Source organism: Strix uralensis, chromosome 10 (genome assembly GCF_047716275.1).
Source record: "Strix uralensis isolate ZFMK-TIS-50842 chromosome 10, bStrUra1, whole genome shotgun sequence".
Lineage (NCBI taxonomy): Eukaryota > Metazoa > Chordata > Aves > Strigiformes > Strigidae > Strix > Strix uralensis.
The window spans coordinates 8704910-8726613 of record NC_133981.1 but is presented as its reverse complement, the minus strand read 5'-3'; the positions used below and the strand labels follow the sequence as shown (position 1 = coordinate 8726613).

The following is a 21704-nucleotide window of genomic DNA, read 5'->3' as shown; positions in this document are numbered from 1 at the left end:
ACATGCATTTAACTTAAAGAATATGAGCAGTCCCCACTTACCTCAATGGGCTTTGGATTAGAGCCATTATAATTACCAACCATGATTCTCTATTAAGTGCAGTACTTTTCTTTCAGGGGCATTTACGTGGGTGTTTGTATAAAAACACTGTCAAAATCTAAGAACACCAGTAAATATAAAATGGCAACATTCAGGTTCAAATGCAATGAACTAATTTATTTTTTTTAACACTACATCCAACTGTTTTTCACCACTCACAGATGTCACTGGAACAACTTGAATACAAAAAAAGCCTAAGAACAATATACTACACAGACCAGCTAATATTGATTGCTTTTAAAATGCCCCCTGTTAAACTAAATAATTGCCAAATCTCACTGCAGTAAATGTGCCTTTATATGATTAAATACTAATTTAACAGAAATCTGAATGTATAGTGAAAAAACATGAAAATGTTGAAAATTAAATATTTTTTTTTCTTTATTTGCGTTATATGAGTCTCCAAAGCAACACCCAAAAGAAGAAAACAATAATTTCATATTAGCTGACCACTTAGCTGCACGGGCCAAAACTGAGACTAAGCTAAACTCTAATATGCACTTTCCAAAGTGACCTATCCCCTGAGAGGGGAGGCTGGAGGATGCCCCTCACCACAGGCTCTGGCCGCCCTCAATGACCAGATTATGACCCGTCATGTAATCCGAGGCTTCAGAGGCCAGATAGACGACGGCAGCCTGCAGGTCGGTCGCCCGAGCCAGCCTCCCGGCGGGGATGTCCCCCAGCCAGCGCCGCACCAGCGGCCGCAGGTCCTTGGAGCGGATGAGCGGCGTGTCAACGATGCCCCTGCAAAGAGCACACGCACCAAGAGTTTAGGACCGGGTTTTCCCCAGAAGGAAAGGCAGCACTGATAGGTTTTCGAGGTGTTCATTTGGAAAGAAAACTGTGGAATAGCACAAAGGAGATGCCCACGTCGGACCTGCTCTGCCTCTGCTGAAAGTCATGATGCAAACTTGTGTAGCACTTCTATCCTACTGCCTTTCACTGCCGACGGGCAGGCTTAGAGGTTTTCTTTAAAGTGAGTGCACACATACTGTCTTCTTAGCTAATAGCAGTACCCCCTCACTTGTAGATTACTCGTAATCACCAGTTTCCTTTTTTATGATAGAAAACAAGCACAGCATTGGAACTGAAAGCACCTTGAACTGGGTCTGTCACAGCTCTTGGGAACTGTCATCCTTCTACCAATTTCTCTTCTCATCTCTTTGCAGCATAATGTCACACAGCGTGTTTGTGTACAGCCCAGAAACTGAAAACAGCCCAACTTCCCATATGTCAAAAAACGGGAGAAACAAAAGCCAGTGCCCTTCTGGGCACCAGACTCCACAAAAAAAAAGGAGAAGCAAAGATAAGCACAGCATGCTCAGGGCGATTCCCCTTAAACCAATATCCCAACAAATCACACCGCATTTACCTGTCTTGCCATTTTTACATTAATGAGGGACTACACCATTTATTAAAACACTGCTAAGTTCATTTTCTTCAGGTGCCCTAGAAATGAGTGATGCTCCAGAAAGCACAATGCAGGGCGAACATTTGGCTGGCTTTTATGACTTTAACTGCGACTGATTTGTCATACTCCTCCTTAACAACATATTTGTATTTTGCAAAATGTATAATTTTTTCAGCCCCTGAACAAATATATTTACATAACTGTGTCTAACGAGAAATTACATTTAACTTCTCAGAAATGACAATAACTAAAACCTGAACTGCCAATTCCACTTCATTAGTGTGGTAGAAATGCATTCCAAATGTTAATAAAAATTCCAACATGCTGATAAATTAGCGCTTCTAAGGAGCATGTGACACCTTGGTTAACATATTCAACCTCAATTATATTTCTCTTCAGCACCCTGTTATCTGGAACCTTTGCTGGCAATCAGAGGTGCTGTTTTTCAGCGGCCAATTTTCTAGATAATGTAGCTTATCAACACTGTGGGTAAACTTGCCAATGAAATCAGGCTGCACTGAACCACACACACGCTAATTGCATCTCTTTTTTATGCATATTTACAGACTGTCACTTCAAAGAAATCAGTGGCCCATTGAGGCAGCCAGTTAGCTGGAAGAATTGCCTCTTGCAAATGAAAATTAGCAAACAAGCTAGTGATAAATATGAAATGAACAAAGTATAAAAATACCCATTTTGTTCTGAAACTTCATCGGCATCCCAATTTATACTTCCAAGGAAATAATTTTTTAAGACACACTGGATTCTGGGTATGAGATTTACCTTTTGTTTTAAATGAAGGCTGAAATCTGCTATTTACTCTGTTACGAAGTGGAACTAATACAGACTTTCCCCCAAACATTTCTGTTTTCACTAATCGGGCAGGATTTAAATGTCGGCTTTATTTTTTATTGTAATTGTCAATAAACACCAGAGCAGTTCAGAAACACTGAGTGATGCAGCTCGCTTAAGCTCTGGCAATGCAATATAATCAAACACATTCCAGTATAGGACTGCAGACCGTTTACTTATTTCCCCCAAGCACAGCCCCCCACTCTCCCCCCTCGCTCTCCCAAACTCCTCGAGAACTGGTTTTCTTCAGAGAGAAATGTGCTTTGAGCAGCAGACATGAAATATATTGGACTCCTTTCCCTTACGTGCCTCTCACCGTGCTTACAAAACCATCAGCATAATCATTCTGGCTTTACACTATCAGAGACCAGAATAAGATCCATCTGAATTTATAATTTTTTTAATTTACATATATGCTTTAACCCCAGGGGAATGCAGATTAGGGAATACAACACATAGTTCTCCAGCACAACAGATTTTGCTAAAAAGAGGACATTTTTCAATCTGTTCAGAAAAATGATCTTTGGTCAGATCACTGCAACCTGTAAATCACAGCACTGTGCCTCTCGCTGGACCTTTCTTTACGTTCACTTCAAGTAGCAAAAATTTAGATGTGTAACAAAACTTCATTACAAATTTTTGTTATATAAATGAGAAAAAAATATAGCGCAAAACTTAAAAGTTGCAAACACACATACTGATGGCACTATAAATATTAGGCATGTCATTGATACTACACATCTTCTGGGAAAGCTTTGGTGCCAAGTTGGGCAATTTAATGTTGTCGAACCCTTTTAGGCAGATTTTAGTTGGCTTCTAACCAGTTCCAGCAAAGACAACTGCCAATGCATTAATTCCCTACCTCATCTCGTATGCAGTGCTGAGCCTATCAGTACTTTCTGTTGCATGTCAATGCAATATCAAACTGCTGGTTCCTTAACGTTAGATATGAGCATCAATATTTCATTATTGATACACAGGACAATACACATTAGGATACATTGGGGGGGGGGGGGGGGGGAACAAAACAACAAAAAACCCCAATTGCCTAAAACATTTCCACTCTGAGAGACACATTAGGAAAAATATCACTTACCAGATACTTAACTGGAATTGTTACGTGCGCTCAATCCCCAAATGAGAGCAAAAAAAAGATTCCATCTGTGTGTAACTTGATTTCTTTCAGATGAGTTATTAATTTGAATGAGTTAAGTACACTTCACTTAATCAGGAAGTGTTTAATCACAAGATCCACTTAATTGGGACATCTCCCACGGAATTAAGATTTAAGTCCAAAGATACTTACCAGCAACGACTGCTGCTTAATGGGGATAGTAATGCTGCTTAATTGGGATGCCTTCAGGTGATGCTGGGGTGCTCCTTCCCCTGCCAGCTCTGCCTCTCCTTCCCCCATGATGGGGTACACCCAAAACCTGTGATGATCCTGCCCTACCTGCGTTCTGACTCCTCGTACCCACCAAGCTAAAATCTTGGTACAGCACTGTACGGCTGCCTCCGTACCATCCCAGGGGAGCAAAGCAGGCATGCAGGGGACAAAGCCTCTTTGCCCATCGCAGCCCAACCCCAAATCCTGGCAGCCCAGAGGTGGGGAACATGGTTCGTCCTCTGGGACTGCTGAGTTTCACTGGGTCTCCAACAAGCTGGCCTGGCTGCGGCTGTGGGTTGAGCTGAAGATCAACTTCCAGCTGCCAGTCCCAAAGGTCATCACATTATGTCATTTTATGCCTTGCAAATCAAGAGGAGAGATGCAATTAGCCCCCAAAATAGATATTGATTCAGTACAATGCCTACAAAACTGAAGCGTTCCAGTGCTGCATGTCCCCTGTTCTATCACACCCAACACACTTCACATATGCAGGGACCAGGAAACAGACTAAAACACGGCGTGGGCAGCCAGGCATCGCCCACCGGTCAGTGCTCTGTAAAGGTCCCTATTCACACCCAGGTGCCCTCTGCAGCCTGATGTCCACGTTCCTTTTGGGAAGACACCAGCACCTTCTTAATTTTGCATCGGCTGTGCAGCAGGCTATGAGGCAATTGCACTGGAGGGTGGCAGAAGGGCTCTGCATAGTTCCCACGATACACAGAGACACTTGCTGCGTCATGGAGCAACACGCAAAGTCAGCCAAAGCATCCAGGCAGTCTTGGCCACCTTCTCCCCATGGACATGAGGCTTGCCTGGCCAGCAAGAGAAGCCTGAATCTTCAGTTTTATAAATGCAATAAATTATCCCAAGGAGTCAGCCATAACGTTTTATGCATTGATAACTTTTATGCATTGCTCTGCATAAGTTTTATGCACTCACTAAGAAATTAAGTTGATAAAAAGTGATCAGATAGGCAGAGCGAAAAAAGGCCAAAAGGTTTGCATGGTGAAATAATGTTTAGGGCCACACTGGAGTGTTTGGAGCTTCAGACAGAGGTACGCTGACAGTGCCTTAAAGCATTAATGCAGCTGCAAGTGGGAGGGGGAAAGTATTTAAGGACACACATATTGTACTTATCCAGAGAGTATCTTGGGTATCATCATGCTCTATATCTACCTCTGTGCTCCTCACACTCCTCAAAATCCCCTCTTGTTATAGGATGGCAACATGCTAGGTTGGACATCTATGCTCAGAAAGACTCATGCATTTGGAACATTTTTTCAACCCTGCAAAGTATTCTGACAGCATCGACAGATGTGCTGTTGCATTGAGGCTACTACCCGGTGTTAGTTACTAAGTTCAGGTGGGTTGAAGATGCCCCTGTGCCTTGGTGAGTCACATCAAGAGACATGACAACAAGACTCGTGGGTTCACGGTTCTGGGGATGGGTCCAAGTCTGCACTGAAATGCAGGTTCACATCTCATACAGGCAGAAGGGTAAATGTGAATATTGATTCACTCTCAAGCATATGTGATTTTTGTTTGTGGTGAGGCGGGATCTGAGCTATATGAAGCGCTGTAGGCTCCTTCCTCTGAACCACTACCCAGAGCTCCCTGGGCAGCCCTGGCATGAGGGGCTCAGCCAAAGCTTTGAACTGCTGGGAGGAAAACGCTGCCCAGCTCCCGGAGCGTTCAGTCCGGGTCCCCAGCTGCACTGGGGGGAATGGCTCTGTCCAGAACGAGGGACCTTAAAGACGGCAAAAACATTTGTCCTCTGTGCCCCCTTTCTGGCTATTCCTCCACAAAGAACCCCCCATCCTTCCTGTTGTAGGATTTTGAGGTCAGAACTAGAGTTTAAGACAGGTAGGGATGATCAAAATGCAACCCCCTTTTGGCTTGAAAAGTAAAAAAAGAGAGGGTGATGATTTTTCCTCCATGCTCTGACAACTGCCTCCAGAAATATAACTTCTTCAATATGAGTGTATGCTTCCAACTTATGCAAAACAATGAGTTTTGATCATTCAGTAGATATTTTCTAAATTTATGTAAACCCTCTAGAAATGGGTAATTCCTCATCTAAGAGCCTCCTTATCCGTGATTTCTGTGAATGTGGTACTACTATCCCACCTCTGTTGGTAAAGTTTACCCATGTGTTTTCAGACAGAGTTCCTGCCGGGTCCTACTGAGCTTCCCTAATTCCCTTCATCTCCCTTGGCTCCTGAAAGCCAGTGTAAATTCACTAGCACTAGTTGTGGGAACACTATTGCAGAGCTGCTAGCATTGGCATGGGGAAAATCCCATTACAAAGTAAGATGCTCTTTAAAGAATCTGTGGATCACATAGAGCGATGGCTGGAGTCACTGATATAATTAGTAATAAATAATCATAAGGAAGACAGCCGGCACAAGGAAGTGGAGAGCAGACCGACAGTAAAAATAGAGGCACTTGCCATTGAGCTCTGTGATTTCTTTTTTTTACACCACTTTGTGGATTAAAATATGTAATTTGTTTTTCCTAATTTGATGTACATTATATCTTCATTATTACAATTTAACTCCTGGGTTAAAATCCTGCCCTTCTTACTTACTCTGATTGCCTTCAATGGTCTACAGAATTTGACCGCTTCCAATTAACGCTATCCACTTGGGTTTCTGCTTAGCACTATCATGCACTGTTAATTGTTTAATAAAATGACTGTGTTGGGTATGTGTGTGAGAAACAGGGAGAGAAAATGTGTATGTGGTAAGAAAACTTTTCTTTGTGAATAAATACCATAAAATAAAACATACAGCTTTAAGCCTCTAAAAAAAAGGAAAATATCGTTTGTAAGAAATATATATATATATATTTACAAAATTACACCTGGCCCCCCATGACTGTCAGAGCTGAACAGTATCTCAATTACAGCAGTACAATGTGGCTTTTAAAGTGCCTATATATTTGTCTAAGTAAAAAGGGGAAAGAAGTATTGTCTATTAAGTGTCAAAAGCCTTTTCTTTAACCGCAGAAGGCTTGGACAGACTAAGGAAATATTTCATCTGGAAGAGAAATGCTAAAAACTACCCTTCACATTATTGGAAAACCTATTATCAAATGCTAAAACCTCTTCTTAAATCCCTGAGTATACACAGCAACAGAGCAGGCTTGGTTCTAAGTATTTAAACCTTTGTTAAGAAAAAGACAACATAAAAAGGGATGCAATCCACCTGCTAATTAGAAACTTTATTTGCTGAGATACTGTTCATTTGAGCTTTTTAGAACATTTCATTCTCTTTGTACTTTCAAACTGAGACTACATTTTACTTACGGGGAAATACAGTTGACTTTTACTCCTCTGTCAATCCACTCAGTTCCTAATGTCTGTGTTAATTTTACGACCCCAGCTTTCGAGGTGTTGTATGCCAACTGCTTCTGTGGGTGCGGGACTAGAAGGGATTCAGAAATAGAAAATTATTTATTCTCCACAAATTAAGACATCTTAGGCACTGCATGGACAATTCCCTGCATTGAGATGAACTATTTGTCATTTTCCCTGATACTAGGCAGGGAGCAACAAGAATTTAGCCACCCACAATACAAAACTGTAAATCTGTATTTTGCCATCTAACATTTTTGCCTCAGCAGCTGGGGTACTGTAAAAAAATAGAGGGAAAAAAAAAAAAAAAGAAATTTAAAAGGTTCCATTTTTGGGCAAAGCCAAAACCGATGTACTAAACATAATTTGACTACTCCCAGGAAAGATAAATAATCATATACACACATACACATTCATATATTAGACACATATGTATGCTTATATACAAAATACTTCTACACTGTAACACTAATAAAATACAGTATAGCAATAATCATGATATAATATATGATGATATAATATGATATAATGCAATGTAATAGAATATAATAATATAATATAATATAATATAATATAATATAATATAATATAATATAATATAATGTAATATAATATAATGTAATATAATATAATGTAATATAATATAATATAATATAATATCATATAATATAATATAATATAATATAATATAATATAATATAATATAATTAATATAATATAATATAATATAATATAATATAATATAATATAATATAATGTAATATAATATAATGTAATATAATATAATGTAATATAATATAATATAATATAATATCATATAATATAATATAATATAATATAATATAATATAATATAATATAATTAATATAATATAATATAATATAATATAATATAATATAATATATAATTGCACAATAGATTTTATATAACATATTATATTATATATAGCTTCTTGGAACAAATTATTCTCCTTCATTTTTAAATTATCCATAGTCTGAAGCAAACACATATTATCTAATCAGTGTTTGTGTGGATGTGAGCACAGGTGCATCCCAAAAATTCAGAACACCCACCACTTTCAAAATCTGAAGCTTTTGAAAATGTTTCAAAGATGTCACATGTCAGTCAGAGAGCGAAAATGATCGGTTTGCTAATTACAATGTTCAGGCTTGTTAGTGCTGTGTGCTCGGGTGGCTCTGCCCCTCCACCAGCTCTCACACTTGCAGTGTTCCCAGGAAAGCTACTTAAGGACAAATCCCCAGTGGGTGTAAAGTGCTTTAAACCCACGGGAGTCAAACCAAGTCGGTCCAGCTGTTGGGATTTACACCCACAAAATGTCTCTCCTTGGACTTTTCTGGCTGCCATTCTGACTTCATTAAACAAATCCAGTGCAAAGCACTGATCCATAATTAGCACCATATCGGTACTGAGCGTCACAGAGCTGCTGACTCTTTCGTGGAGGGAGAGCGAGGAAAATCAGTGCTAAATATTGGTAATCACAAAGGCAAGCAATTGTAGCCTCCAGGTTTAGGTAATGCTGAACTCTGGAAGAAAGTGAATCGCTGCATTTGTGTAAGGTACAGCAGGCAAACCCCTTTTGATAAAAGCACATAAACAGCGCTGGCAGATGGCATTAAATTGATCATAATTTATTAAGTTAAACTGGTGCATCAGTTCTAGATCACTACCACCCATGGTATCCCAACACACACACTATTGCTTTTATTGACTAAAACTATTGGTTTTGAGTATGTCAGTTTAAAGGCTGAAAAGAAGATGATAATAAATTGAGTTATCCAAACTCTGAAAGAGCCAAAAGCCCTACTGCAAATTACTGAGCATGTGAATAAGGACCTTTGCCTTTAACACAGATGTTTGTGAATAGATTTAAAGCACACACACCCAATGGGCGCAACAATTAGTGTTTCTTTTTTTCAGCGTGTACTGAAGGTTTGCTCAGAATTCGGAGGCCTTTTGCTTGCTACAAAGAGCATTTCATATTGCGATCCCCTCTGCCAGCATTTATTCTGCACTCATTGTTTGCTCAATATGAAATAATCCATATTTCGACCAGCAGAACCGCTTTGCCCTGTGCGTGTGCCTGTCGCCCCCCAGACGCAGCATGCCATGAGGGCTCTCGAAAAGAAGTGAACGTAATTTCTTGATTAATTGCCATGCATCAGCTCCAAGTTACATACAACTTTGGTAGTTAACCTTGTAACCTCCCAAAAGCAGTTCTTTGCTAAACTTTCCAAACACGTCTGGTTGTGATAAATCATTCGGCGTTTGCTAAGAGGATAAGAGTTTTGGCACCAGTTCTGCACCTGACTGCACGTGGGTGAGAGCAGCAAGTTGCTGCAAGCTATCAGAATCAGCTTTCTGATTTGGGGTGGGTGTTGAGCCAGGGTTTTCAAGAGTCCTTCTGTATAAATGCTTTTGTCTTCATGAGAATATCTAAGGAAGGTAATTCAGAAGATGAAATTTCCCCCTCCTGAGACACTTGGCCCCTCTCAATTGGAAGAGCTCAAGAAGAAGCCAATGGGCGCTGTGGAGCTCTGGCACTGGGTGGGCTTTCTGCAGCTGAGCACCCCGCACTGCCTCCTTTTCCCTTACCTAAGGTGGTCTCTTCTAGACAGAAGAGCAAATCTGCAACCCTCCAAAGTCATACAAAACAGGACTAGAGCTTGTGAATAAAGCTATGCCTCCAACAGTGTCACCAAAAAAATCTGAATTTGTAAAGCTTCTGGGAAGCAAGGACACTCACTCTTGTTTCAGATGGAGGAGATGGGAGGAAAGCAGATAGAAATGCTGCCAACATCAGCTGCATTACATTTTAAACACCTGACACTATGTGTTTGCAACCTGGTTTGGTGCATAAGGCTTCCAGCGTGACCTTGAAGCAGCCATGTAATGTTAATGAGAGGTGCACGTAGATAGAGAAGACCAGACCACTTACCACTAAAGATATTCACTGTAAAAATTACAGATCTGAGTTACACCTGTGCAAATCGCAGAGCCGCAGCAGCCTCGTCTCTGTTGCTGAAGCATACGTCTGGAATAATTCCAGTGGAATACCAGAATCAAAATGCACATATGCAAAATGTATGCAGCTTATTTTCAATTAATTAAAACTGATTCTGAGCAGTGTATCTGGAAAAATCACAAACAAAAACCTCCCTATCCTGCTAAGTGTCTCCTCATTTTCCTGTATGTCTGAGAAAGGACTCAACCTACAACAACAAAAAAAAAAATATCCCCTAACTATTTCTAGAAACATTTCATACTCTGCCAGTTGGCCAACATACTTAAATAACCAACCAACCAACATATTTATTTAACATTCAGCAGATGGACATGATATGAACATCGTGGTTTTCAGTCGTAGTTTTATAACTACTAGATTTTTTCAATGCCAAGATTCAAACAGGTTCAGAAGGTAAACACATCTCTTCATCTCTTCACTTCTGGCCTAGTGTGCATTAACTTTCAACAACATTTAAACGCATCTTGCAGTGACCCTTCCAGGCTGCTCTCAGGGTTACTTTCCAGTGGCTTTTTTCCTGCTCCAGGACCAATACCACCCTCAAAGGTGATCCCCACATGGGTCTCAGTGGAGCTGGTATGCCAGCCAAGGAGGTGCAGCCCCGAGTTGGGGCTGGGATGGATGTCGTGGTGGAATGGCGTTACCTCCCGGCTCATCAGAACTGTGCCAGGACCTGATGGAGAAGCTGGGAAATGCCTCTCCTTAAGCAGCGGAGAGCACTTCTGGCCTGCAAGAGCAAGGCCAGGAGCAGTATGCCAAACCAGAAGCCCCCCAGCTGGTGCAAATTTCCAGAGATTCATAACTTTCTCTAGGGTAGCATACTTCCCAGTAAATTTTGCTTTGTGATGATGATGTGGATGGTGACAGCTCAAGCCCAGACCAGAGCCTCCCTGTGCAGAGCAGAGCACAAAAGTCTGGGGCATTTAAAATTTAAAGCTTTACATTTTTTTCAAAATTATTTTTCTTTGGGAGATTTTGTAACTCTGCAAAGCTGGGGCAGTGGAATGGTGTCTATGTTTAAGCATAAGTAAAACAGCTGGTAAAGACACTTGAAAAAAAGATTAACAACAACATTATAAATGCATTTTTGAAGAAACATTTAAAGTTACTGTGCAATAAACTGAGCAGAATGTCACAGAATGTCAAACTGGGCACAGTAAAAATAAATGTTATTCCCAAGGAAAATAAAAAGACTGCATATTTATGTAACATTCAGCAGATGGACATGATATTAATACAGGGGTTTTCAGTTGTACTTTTATAGCTACTAGATTTTCTTGCCTAACTTGGCAACCCAAGGCACCATTTGATTTTTGGATTTGGACAATACTGCAACAGATGTCCAGACCAATAAAATAAATTCCTAAAGGGCTATGCTTAATTTGTGTAATTGATCAATTTTTGTTACATGGGCCTCAGTTCACCAGCATGTAACTGCCTTCCAGATTAGCTCAGCAGTAGGGATTTCATTCCATATGTTACAATGGTTTATTGGTGCTTTTGACGACACTGCTGATTCAGCAGCGTTGGTGGAGACACCTGTTGGCAACGATAATGAAATAAAACCCGCGGGTACCGGGGCGAAAACCAGCGCAAAAGCTTTCAGGTGGCTTGTAAACATCACGGGGGCACAGCTTCCTGCACTCAAACGTGTTTGTCTGAAATTACTGGTGACTGCTCCAGCACCTCTCTCATGCCATCAGTGCATCAGAGTCAGAGAAGGTGACTCCACCTCTTCTATAAAAAGTAATAAGTGCTCTAAAACATAGAGGACAGATAAATGTTGAAAAATGATATCAATAAAAATTTTGTAGTACATTTCCTCTAATACAAAATGTCAGTGATTTACTCCTTCCCAATACAGGTTTAATTGATTCAAATAGCATCGGTAGTAATTAAAATATGGATTCTGAAGCACAACTGTTAGCTCTCATCACTCACCTATTAAACTTGCCATAGATGCTGTGTTAATTATCTTCCCATATCCTTGATTCAGCATAATGCGGCCTGCAGCCTGTGACAGAAATTAAAGGAAAGACCAGTGACCCTTTTTGTGATTGTGCTAATAATGACATGATAATAAATTAGTCTTCACTTTTCAGAAGAGTTTATGTGCTAACACATTTTTTTTAAGCACTTGATATAAAAAATTGATAGAAAAATGGCTGATGCAGGAAAAATGCCATTGCCATTTCAGACCCTCTTCACTCTTGGCAATATTTTTTCAAAATAATCACTAATGTTGGGAATGGCCCTCCCCAAGCTTTCTGGTTTTCAGGATGTAACAAATAACCACCCACCAAAAAAAATGGCCATTCTTAAATGCCTAGGCTTTGGGCAGCCAGTAATTACCAGCTGCTTTTGAAAATATTGACCAAAATCTTTAACTGATATAAAGCAAATCTCTCCTTAACACCACCAAAACTAGGAATAATTTTATTGTGTTAATCGGTAATAAAGTGTTATTAAATCTTGGTAAAGTAAATGTTTAGGAAATTATTACCCATTTGCAAAACAAAACAATACAACATTTCACACTTACTTGGCAGCACAAAAATAATCCTCGTAAATTAACATTGAAAGTTTTGTCCCATTCTTCTAGGGAAGTATCTTCACTTGCAGAGTTCATATTGATTCCCGCATTGTTGCATGCAATGTGAACTGTGCCCCAGCGAGCTACAATTGTATCCACAATCCTTTGCACATCTTCGGGTTTGCTTACATCTGCTGTGAGGGCAATGCTTTTAATCCCTGCATTAAAATAAGAGTGATGAAGTCAGTACAGGAATTCATAGAGAAAGAAAATCTGGTTTATGATTACTTATTAATTCTTATATATATATATTATATATGCCACCTTAATTCATTGCTCCACAAACCGTAGCAAAATGTGGGTTTGTTATTGTATAAAGTTGCTAACTGGTGTGAGGTTTGCTTGTTGGAGGCAAACAGAAAACCGAGTTGTGAGAGTGGAGTCTGCCACTCCAGCAGGACGAAGCTTTGAACACTGCACCATCTTCTGTCCAAACCCTCAACTGCACCCTCCCGCCGGCAGCAGCTCCACACACCATCGCTCCTGGGTGGGTGGTAACAGCTCAGGAACCAGATACAGAAAAGGACTCTTTCATTTGCTCAAATGTAGATGGGGGTTTGGCCAGTTCCCCCCACGGTGCTGCAGAAATCAAACCAATTTGTCCAAAAAGTGCTCTCTGGATGAACTGCAGCATCCAGACAGCTGGGAGCCTCAGACAAAACCAAACCAGTTTTAGGTGGGAGCTAACTGGGAATACCTGCAGGTTCACAGGCATGGTAGTCACGATGCCTGGCCTTATTTATTGCAAATTACACTACCAGAATAATGCAAACATTCGGAAGTTAAGAGATTGACTGAATTTGAAACATGCAAAAGTTGTGCTTCTTTGTCCTAGAAAAATCCAGGCATTGACTTTTGCACCAGTGCTGATCTGTAAATAGCTTCATTCAATTTACTATCAAAATCAGCTTTAAATACCATTATTATTAAACAAAAAAGCCACCCTACTGAGCACCTGATGCCAACGGGATTATAACCATCCTGAAAGTCAAGCAAGGCTACATCAGTAAGGGCTGTGGTGAAATGGGTCTTAACTTGCAAGGAGGGAGGCAGCTGCTGGGGTTGGACCACAGATCAGCAGTCTGTAAGCAGAGAGTGCACAGGTTAGGAGTTACAGCTGTTAAAGCAAGATTTTTTACTTCTATTTAAACGGAAAAATTATTCCCCATTGGTCCTTCTTTTAGATCATTCTAATAAAAAATTTAAAGCCATCCTAGGAGAACAAAAGAAAACTCTCCCAAACTGAAGCTTTGAGATGGAGGCTTCCATGAAAGCAAGGCAAAGCAATAACTGCTGAGTGATATTTGAAGAAAATTCAGGAAAGAGGCTTTTGGATGGAAAAACCCCTCTTGACCTCCAGTGTCTCCAGGAGCCTGCTACAGTACACACCTCAAGGCGATGCCAGTCTGGGGTGCTCCCCACACCGGGCCATGGGAGCTAATGTCCCCTCTGGCATTCAGCTGTGCCATGGTCCCCTTGCTTTCCACGGCAGAGAGAAGGGCAGACCCATAATACAGCCACCTACAAAAATGAATGTGCATTCTGCCACAAAACAAGACCTCTTATTTTCTCACAAGTTTTATGCTAAACATGCTGAAAGAATAAGAATAGCAGACAGCCCCCATTGCTCCTCTTAATTGTTATCAAGACATGCAACGTACAGAGAGCTGCTGCAATCTTTCTTATTCAATTTACAGACAAAATGGGTGCAAGCATGTTACTAATGGTAACAGAATGAGGTTCTTCACCTGCCCTCAAACTCTCACCCCATTTATGGTTTCATCTTATATGATAGTACATAAAAACAAGACAAAAGGTGGCATGTGTGAGTGTCTAGCGAAGAAGCAGTGAAGGCACTCTCACTTCAAACCAGAGTCCCACACTTGACCTTAATCAATTCAGCTGATATTCTTGCACCCTGAGAGACAGAAACAAAACACTTTCTGTCTCTTCATTGTTCCCCCCAAACCATCTATTAATAATGAATAAAATAAACTATGGAAAAATAGCTTAAAATCTGTAGTCCCAACCAGAGGCAAGAAACCCAACACATGACTGTGCTGCTACATGCATGACGGTGCCAGTGCATCTCTGCAGTCCTCAGTTTAGTTTTGTGATGCTCATGGAAGCAGTTTTGTGGTGAGAGGGGCAGGAGAGGAGCCCAGTGGCTCCGTGTTGGAGAGACATCAATGTGCTGAATCTGCCCGGGGTGCCCTTCTGCAGGGGACATGTACACGCCCCCCACCCCCGCCACTGGCTTCATCTCTGGTCTCTCAGTATAAATGGAAGTAATACATTGCATAGAGACAAGAAGATCAGAAGTGACATTGTGGGGAAGGCATTTGCATAGTTTACAGTGAAAATGCACATTTTAAAAATCCCATCAGACTAATTCTTCCCTTAAGGTACAGGCAGTGATTCCCCCTGAAGACAGAGGGGTATGTAGTGGAAGGTAACCCTTAGGAGTTTTTGGTTATGTTTCATCATTTTTGGTTCTTCTGTCAGGATCCATTAGTAACTGTTGAAAAAGGTATTCATGCAGGATCTAAAAACAAAGAGCCCTGTAACCAAGGGACATACACCCGAGCTGTCTAACAAAGCTAAAACTGAGATCACAGAGGTTCTGATGTTTAAAACTCATCATGAAATGATGGCACCATCCCAAAAAGACAGTAAAGGGCTCCTTCGTATAAGAAGAAAAGCAAGTTTAAGAAAGCTAAGCAAAATGTTTTGAAAAAGTATCAGTGTGTGAATGACTTGGGGCACAGTGTTTCCAGCTTTGTGTTACAGATCCACAACCAAAGAGGGAAAAAAAAAATCATAGTTCTTTTGTGCTTGTTATAGCAGGAAAATTATGTATTAATACTCAATTGCTTCAATTTACTCATGTGAATATTTTGAGAGTAAAGCTAGCTGAACCTTTTTGTCAAAATTTATTTCCAACAGAGTATATCACTTCTTTGAAGCCAAATGTTTCATGGAAACATATTGATTTCAACAAAAGTTTTCAAGGGAAACCTTCTGAGGTCGAGGCTAGACTCTCTAGTTACCTCTGGAGAGAAAGAGATTGAAAAATTGACCTTTTCAGATCCTTTCCAAAAACAGGCATTTGGATAGAATTCTCTTTCACAAAAGCAGTACAGAGTTTGGGTTTTGTTCCAACAAAGAATGACAATAAATTTGAAACCTTAAAAACTGTCATGAGATGGCATAGATGTGCCCTGACGAGCTGCACTGGTCAAGTTGATAGAGAATATTTGACCTTAAAGGATAAAGATGTGTAAAGACTGAGAAGCGAGATTTTCTTGACTTTAGACTGCAATAATATTTGCTATGCCTCATGACCTCTCCGACTGCATTTTGTAACACCCCCCACCTCCTCCAGGCTTGCAACCCACCGGTGAAGGAGCAGAGATGTAGGGCAGCCATTGAAGAATGGATGATCAAACTCCTACTGAAAATGCCCTGGAGATAAGTTAAGTTAGCTCTCAAATAGGCTGTTGGCATCCAAAGTCTCATGGCTCTATCAAGTAGCCCATTTCTATCTGAATAGCCCTACTTGATATGCAGGATCTCACTGTGAAAAAATGTCCAAAAGGCAAGTTAACTTGTAGGGCACAGCTACTTTGTGCCAAGACCATATGGCTTCAGCGCATAAGAAAATGAAAAGCTTCAGGGAAGGAGGGACTGGATGACTCAAGAATTTGTAATAGGAGCTGGACACTTTCTATTCTAGGTCATTATTTGGGATCAGAGCAGCAATCAAAGCTTTAACCATTACGCTGATACTCAGGGTAAAGTGTCTCCTGCTTACTAGAACTGGGATCATACAGACTGAGACTTTTTATTTAAGATGTTGTCTCTGGAGACTCAGGATGGTATCAAAACCAGAACCAAACCATTTCTCACCCCTTCCTCAGGAAGCTGGTTGAGACTGGGTGATAGAAATACATCTGCAGGGCCTGGTTTTGTTGGGGAATGTGGTTTCCAGTGGCCCAATCCCTTTCTGAAGTCAGAGTGGAAACAAGTACTGCTGACTTAAACCAAACGAGAATGTGAAAATTTCCTGGGTAAAGCTGTCTTTAGAGGCAATGAAGTACTGAACTTTGAAGAAGGCTCAGTTGTAATCTTGCAAAAGGAATTATAAAATGAGTAACACTTCCTTTCTTTTCTCATTAAAATTATATTTCCAGTTTTCTTTTTCCCCTTTACAATTGCAGTTTAGCACGACTCTAGGGGGAAATTCAATTTTATGTTACATTTTCTGTTTTTACTGCTAGAAGTGGCTTGTAGAGGATTTTACCTCTTATTTGGGATTTTAGTTATTACGTCTATCAGTATTTTGTTCCTATATCTGACCTTGCATGCATGTTTGAAAGAACTATAGCTTGGGGTTTCAAAAATGACTTTGCTTCCATTTGGGGACACAATGAGAGATTTAAGCTGATAATACCTCTACCTTTTTTTGGAGTTTTGGCTCATGATCCAGACATTAGGTATGGAAGAGGTGCTATGGAGAGGGTATGTGCTAATGAGTTCATAGGCCATTTCTGTCATCCATCCTTAGTGAAGCTTGAGGTGCCTTGGCTGCTGCAGGATTTACTCTGAGGAACACCATCTCTGTTCAATGCAGATTATACAGATCTCATCTGCAAGAGGTGGCCCTTCTCTTTCCCTGTCAGTCATGGCTCACTGCTGTCTTTCCTTTGGGCACTCTTGGGAAGGAATTTTGTTTGGATCACTTTGCCTCTCTGGTTCAGTTTATATTGATAAATAACTCTCACAGATGATGTGATATCAATGACTGTTTGCTGAGACAATGCTGATATCCAGCCTGGGCAGGAGAAGCTTTGTGACCATGACATGTATTTGCTGTTTGAAAATACTCTGCTCTAACCTATTCCGCATCAGGGCTGGGTGGAAGATAATTGCACTGCAGAGAAAGGGTCGAGTTTGAACAAGGAAATCAGTCCCTTACAGCACTCATCACAGGACAGTGTACATCAGGACCTGCAGGTCAGTCCCATGCTTACCTTTGAGGCTGAGCTCACACGCCACTGCTTCTGCCTTTGCAAGGACCAAATCCACAACGGCTACTTTAGCACCGGCTTCCCCCAGTGCATGAGCAAAGGCTCTTCCAATTCCCTGCCCTCCGCCGGTGACATAGGCCACCTTGCCATCCAAACGCAGCCGGTCAAGGATGCGGCGCCTGTTGTAACCCCAGAAGATGTCATCTGTCACCACTTCTTTCTAAAACAGAAATATACATACATTCCACAATAAGGTGCAAAGCTCAGTAAGTGATAGCTATGAAGGTGTCTGCCTGTGAGAATGAGGTGGGAGCACGAACAGGGATCCATGTCTTCTTGGCCCATTATTTAATACAAAAGGTATGATTAATTCAAGCCAAAAAGCACCCTTATCCCTACAGATACTAGTTTCAATAGGAGCACTAAGGTGCAAGACAATGGAGCAGAAGGGCTGCAGTTTGGGGAGATGCACCAACCTCTCCACTTACATGAGAGTAGGATATATTATTTCCTGATCCAGCTTCCTATGGGAGATGGGTCAGGTACAGTGTCTTAGAAGATGACTGATTAAGTCTTCCAGTTATTTCACCCTCAGGGCCCAATCCTGCCCTCAGGCTCAGCTGGCTCCAGGGAAGCATGGAGGCTAAGAACAAGTTTCCAAAGGCAGGATTTGGCTCAAGTAGAGTGCAATCAAAATATCTTCAACAAGGCTGGTGCGCAAATAAAGATATCAGCCAATAACTTAAACCAAGCTGTCATCTGATCAGCTGCCATACATCATTTCCCCCTGACTGGAATCAAAATGGAAAATACAAGATGTTTAAGACACTGAGTTTGAAATGCCAGGAATTACCAGTGGGTGTAGCTTTAGGAGCACTCAGAAAATGCAAAACAATGAGGATGCTTGGGTCTGGATTTACTGAGTTAGGCCATTATGATTCCAGATGGGAATTTCATGATGCTGGATGATGCCCACTACATAAAATGGCAAAAGATAAAAGCACCATCTTTTCCACAGGACAAGCAAAATCTAAGGCCATGAAAATATTCAGCTCAGAAACCACAGGAGAGCATCATGTGCTGCATTTGGGCAAAAAAAGAGCTACCTCAGAAATATTGCATTGGTTCATTACGGCTGGGCCCCGGCTCCATCTGCTCACACTCCCCTGCACGGGAAGGACCAGAGAGCACTGGGCACAGTCACCCGGCGAACAGCATGCCAGCCGCTCCGCGGATTTATCACAACACCAGCGTGGCTGATCCAGAAGACTTCGCAAAGAATCAGCATTTAATAGGTTTAGCGTAACCCTGGACTAGTGAGGCTAATATGTGCCAAGCCCTAAGCTGGTAAATCTGTGCTGCACAGAACCACAGCACGACAGATCGCAAGTTTGGGCTCTCTCCACCAAACCCCTGGAAATTATTTTGTCACTGTCCTCAGCAGAGTCAAAATTTTCCCAGAAGTGCTCCCACAGAGGAAATACACACCTTGGATTCAATCACCGCATCTGGAGGTGCAAGGCTCCTTCGAATGATGCTCAGCCCACTCTGCACAGGTAAAATTATCTGCAAATACATACACACACAGTTCTCAACTGATTTGCACCTGGCTTTCTATCACCCAAATTCCACTCTTATGAAGGATAGTCCTTCCTTCCTTAGGCCACAGTAGCTTTTCTCCTACTCCTATTCTTTAGCTGAAATTCCTTCTAACACAAATATGTCAGGCATTTGTATTTGCTCACATTCCTCTTCCAAACTCTCAGCTTCCACAAATGCCAGGAAAAAAATGCGATTTTGTCTCTCTGTTTTCTAAATTAGTGCCAGCTGCTGAGGTTTCTGGGTTTCCACTGCTTGGCTAATGCTGTCATGAGGATATTCCAGTCTTATTCTTGGAGTTCAGCACCATAATAGCAACCTTGCTGTTCTTCAGTATTTGCTAGAACATCTGTCCTGCACCCATAGATGAATGTCAGTGGGTTTTCCCACCTACCTTCTTGATACTATCACACTTTAGTGAAAGCTGCACTCAGCATTGGAGATTCAACAACAATATTAAACTATTAGAACATTAGTTACGGAAACAACATGCTATTTACACACATTGTATGGCTAACAGTAAGATTCAGGGGATGGAAAATTGTCATTAATCTTTCCCTCTTCTGCAAAGAAAAGCTGTTGCTCTTGGTATATTAGCTGATAGTTGTCTTGATGATAGAATAAATGCAAAATCACAGGAGGCACCTCTAGAGGCTGTCTGACCTGCAGATAGACAAGGACCTTAAGCCTATGAGATGCACTCCAAAACCCTCTGGGCGTGACCCTGACACCCCTATGCTGTGGAGAGCTATGGCAAGGGGGTGTGGGAGGAGGTGTTGGGAGGGGAGTGGCAGCCCTCACTTCTCCCACCATGGGACCAGCCTTACAGCGTAGAAGGGCAGGCAGAGATCCGGCCATCCTCGGTGCCTCCCCCCAGCCATAGCAGCCCCTCTGCCACCCCGGTGCAGTCACGGCATGAGAGCAAGCTTTGCAGGCTGGTGGCTGCTGCCCTGCAGTAGCATCATTCATGCCAGCTTTTAAAGCCCTGGAGGATATGTGTCTAATTTTCCTCTAAAACCACAGCATATTGTTTATGCATCCTATTACGTCTTTCTTTTTCTCCTGCTGGAGTAGGACTTTGTTGACTCCTGTTGTGCTGGTGGTGCCCTACAGCCTCCAGAGCCTTTAAAGCAGAGCAGCAGTTTCTTGGTTGTACTGCAGAGCTGATTATTCACCCTTAAGTGCTCCACTTTTATCTTGCCTTTAACACTCTATATGATGTAGACAGACAGTAGGGACCGTTTCTGAATATAGAAACTCATACATAGAGCTCAAGTGAGGTGAATTATAATAAAATTTGAGTTCATTTTAGGTCCTCTGGATAATGGCACCAACAAAAGAAACATTTTAAAGAGTACTTTGCAGAATCCATAGATACAGTACCACAGGCACCTTAACCAATTGCATTGCACTCACCTGCTCAACACGAGGATCTGAATTAATCACTGTATTTAATTTTCTGACAGCTAGTACATTTTCATCAGATATGTTCTCCAGGTAGACTTGTCCTTTCATGAGTGTATTCTCTACACAGATCACTGCATCCATTCTCAGCAAGTGGTTATCCATGACAAAGCTGTAGTAGTTAACAGCGTTCCTTTGATCAGCATCAATAAAGACTATATCAAAGTGCTCATCCTCAGCATGTAATGCCTGGAAAAAAATTATGTTGGAGAAAACACTAATTATTTACCTGAAAATTTAAAGTCTTGCCATTAAAATCTCCTTTATATAAAACCCAAACCAGAGGGAACCCCGTTCTTTTAAGGTAACATTGCTAGAATTACTTCTGGAGATCTCGGGAGTATTCCATGCTTTGCAAACAATTTTTCAGCACTGCTGGTGCCCAAAACTCTGAACTTCTCAAAGAAAATCAGGATATAAAAGAGGATAGCTCATCCCACCTTGTGGTTGAGAGTCACAGCAGAAACATTTGCATTTCTAGAGTCAAAGCGAATCAATCCATCAGGGTAAGGTAGAGGACTGGCATCAGACCCTGTGGCTGAGGCGCTGCAATAAGTTATCTCTTCTCAAAAGAGTTACCATCAACAAATTGAAGAGTGGCAATTATATTAGTTTGGGAAAAAGAGGCATAAGGCTGATCCTGGGAATTGCAAACTAGTGAGTCCCACTTCAGTAGCAGAAAATGGTTGAAATCCCAATTAATAATAGAATTGTAAAGCACATAAAAGAACAGGTCATGATAGAGATAAAGCAGCACAGCTCCTATGAAGGAAAATGATGTTTCTTTAATCTAAAAAAATGCTTTGGATGGCTCAGCAACAGAGAGGATAAAAGAGAACTGGCTGCTATCATCTAATTGGATTTTCAGAAA

General features: G+C 41.2%; 1 protein-coding gene across 1 annotated transcript in view; it reads right to left on the bottom strand.

Moving 5' to 3' along the window:
- Positions 1-647: 647 nt before the first annotated feature.
- The window catches only part of LOC141947543 (uncharacterized), a 31362-nt gene continuing 10305 nt past the window's right edge, over positions 648-21704 (bottom strand). Inside the window, exons 5-11 of the mRNA XM_074878712.1 lie at positions 20786-21022; positions 19255-19336; positions 17774-17983; positions 12690-12898; positions 12089-12161; positions 7057-7174; positions 648-843 (exon numbers count right to left, since the gene is read on the bottom strand). Coding sequence (XP_074734813.1) covers positions 648-843; positions 7057-7174; positions 12089-12161; positions 12690-12898; positions 17774-17983; positions 19255-19336; positions 20786-21022 — 1125 coding nt within the window. The remainder of the gene's footprint in view (positions 844-7056; positions 7175-12088; positions 12162-12689; positions 12899-17773; positions 17984-19254; positions 19337-20785; positions 21023-21704) is intronic.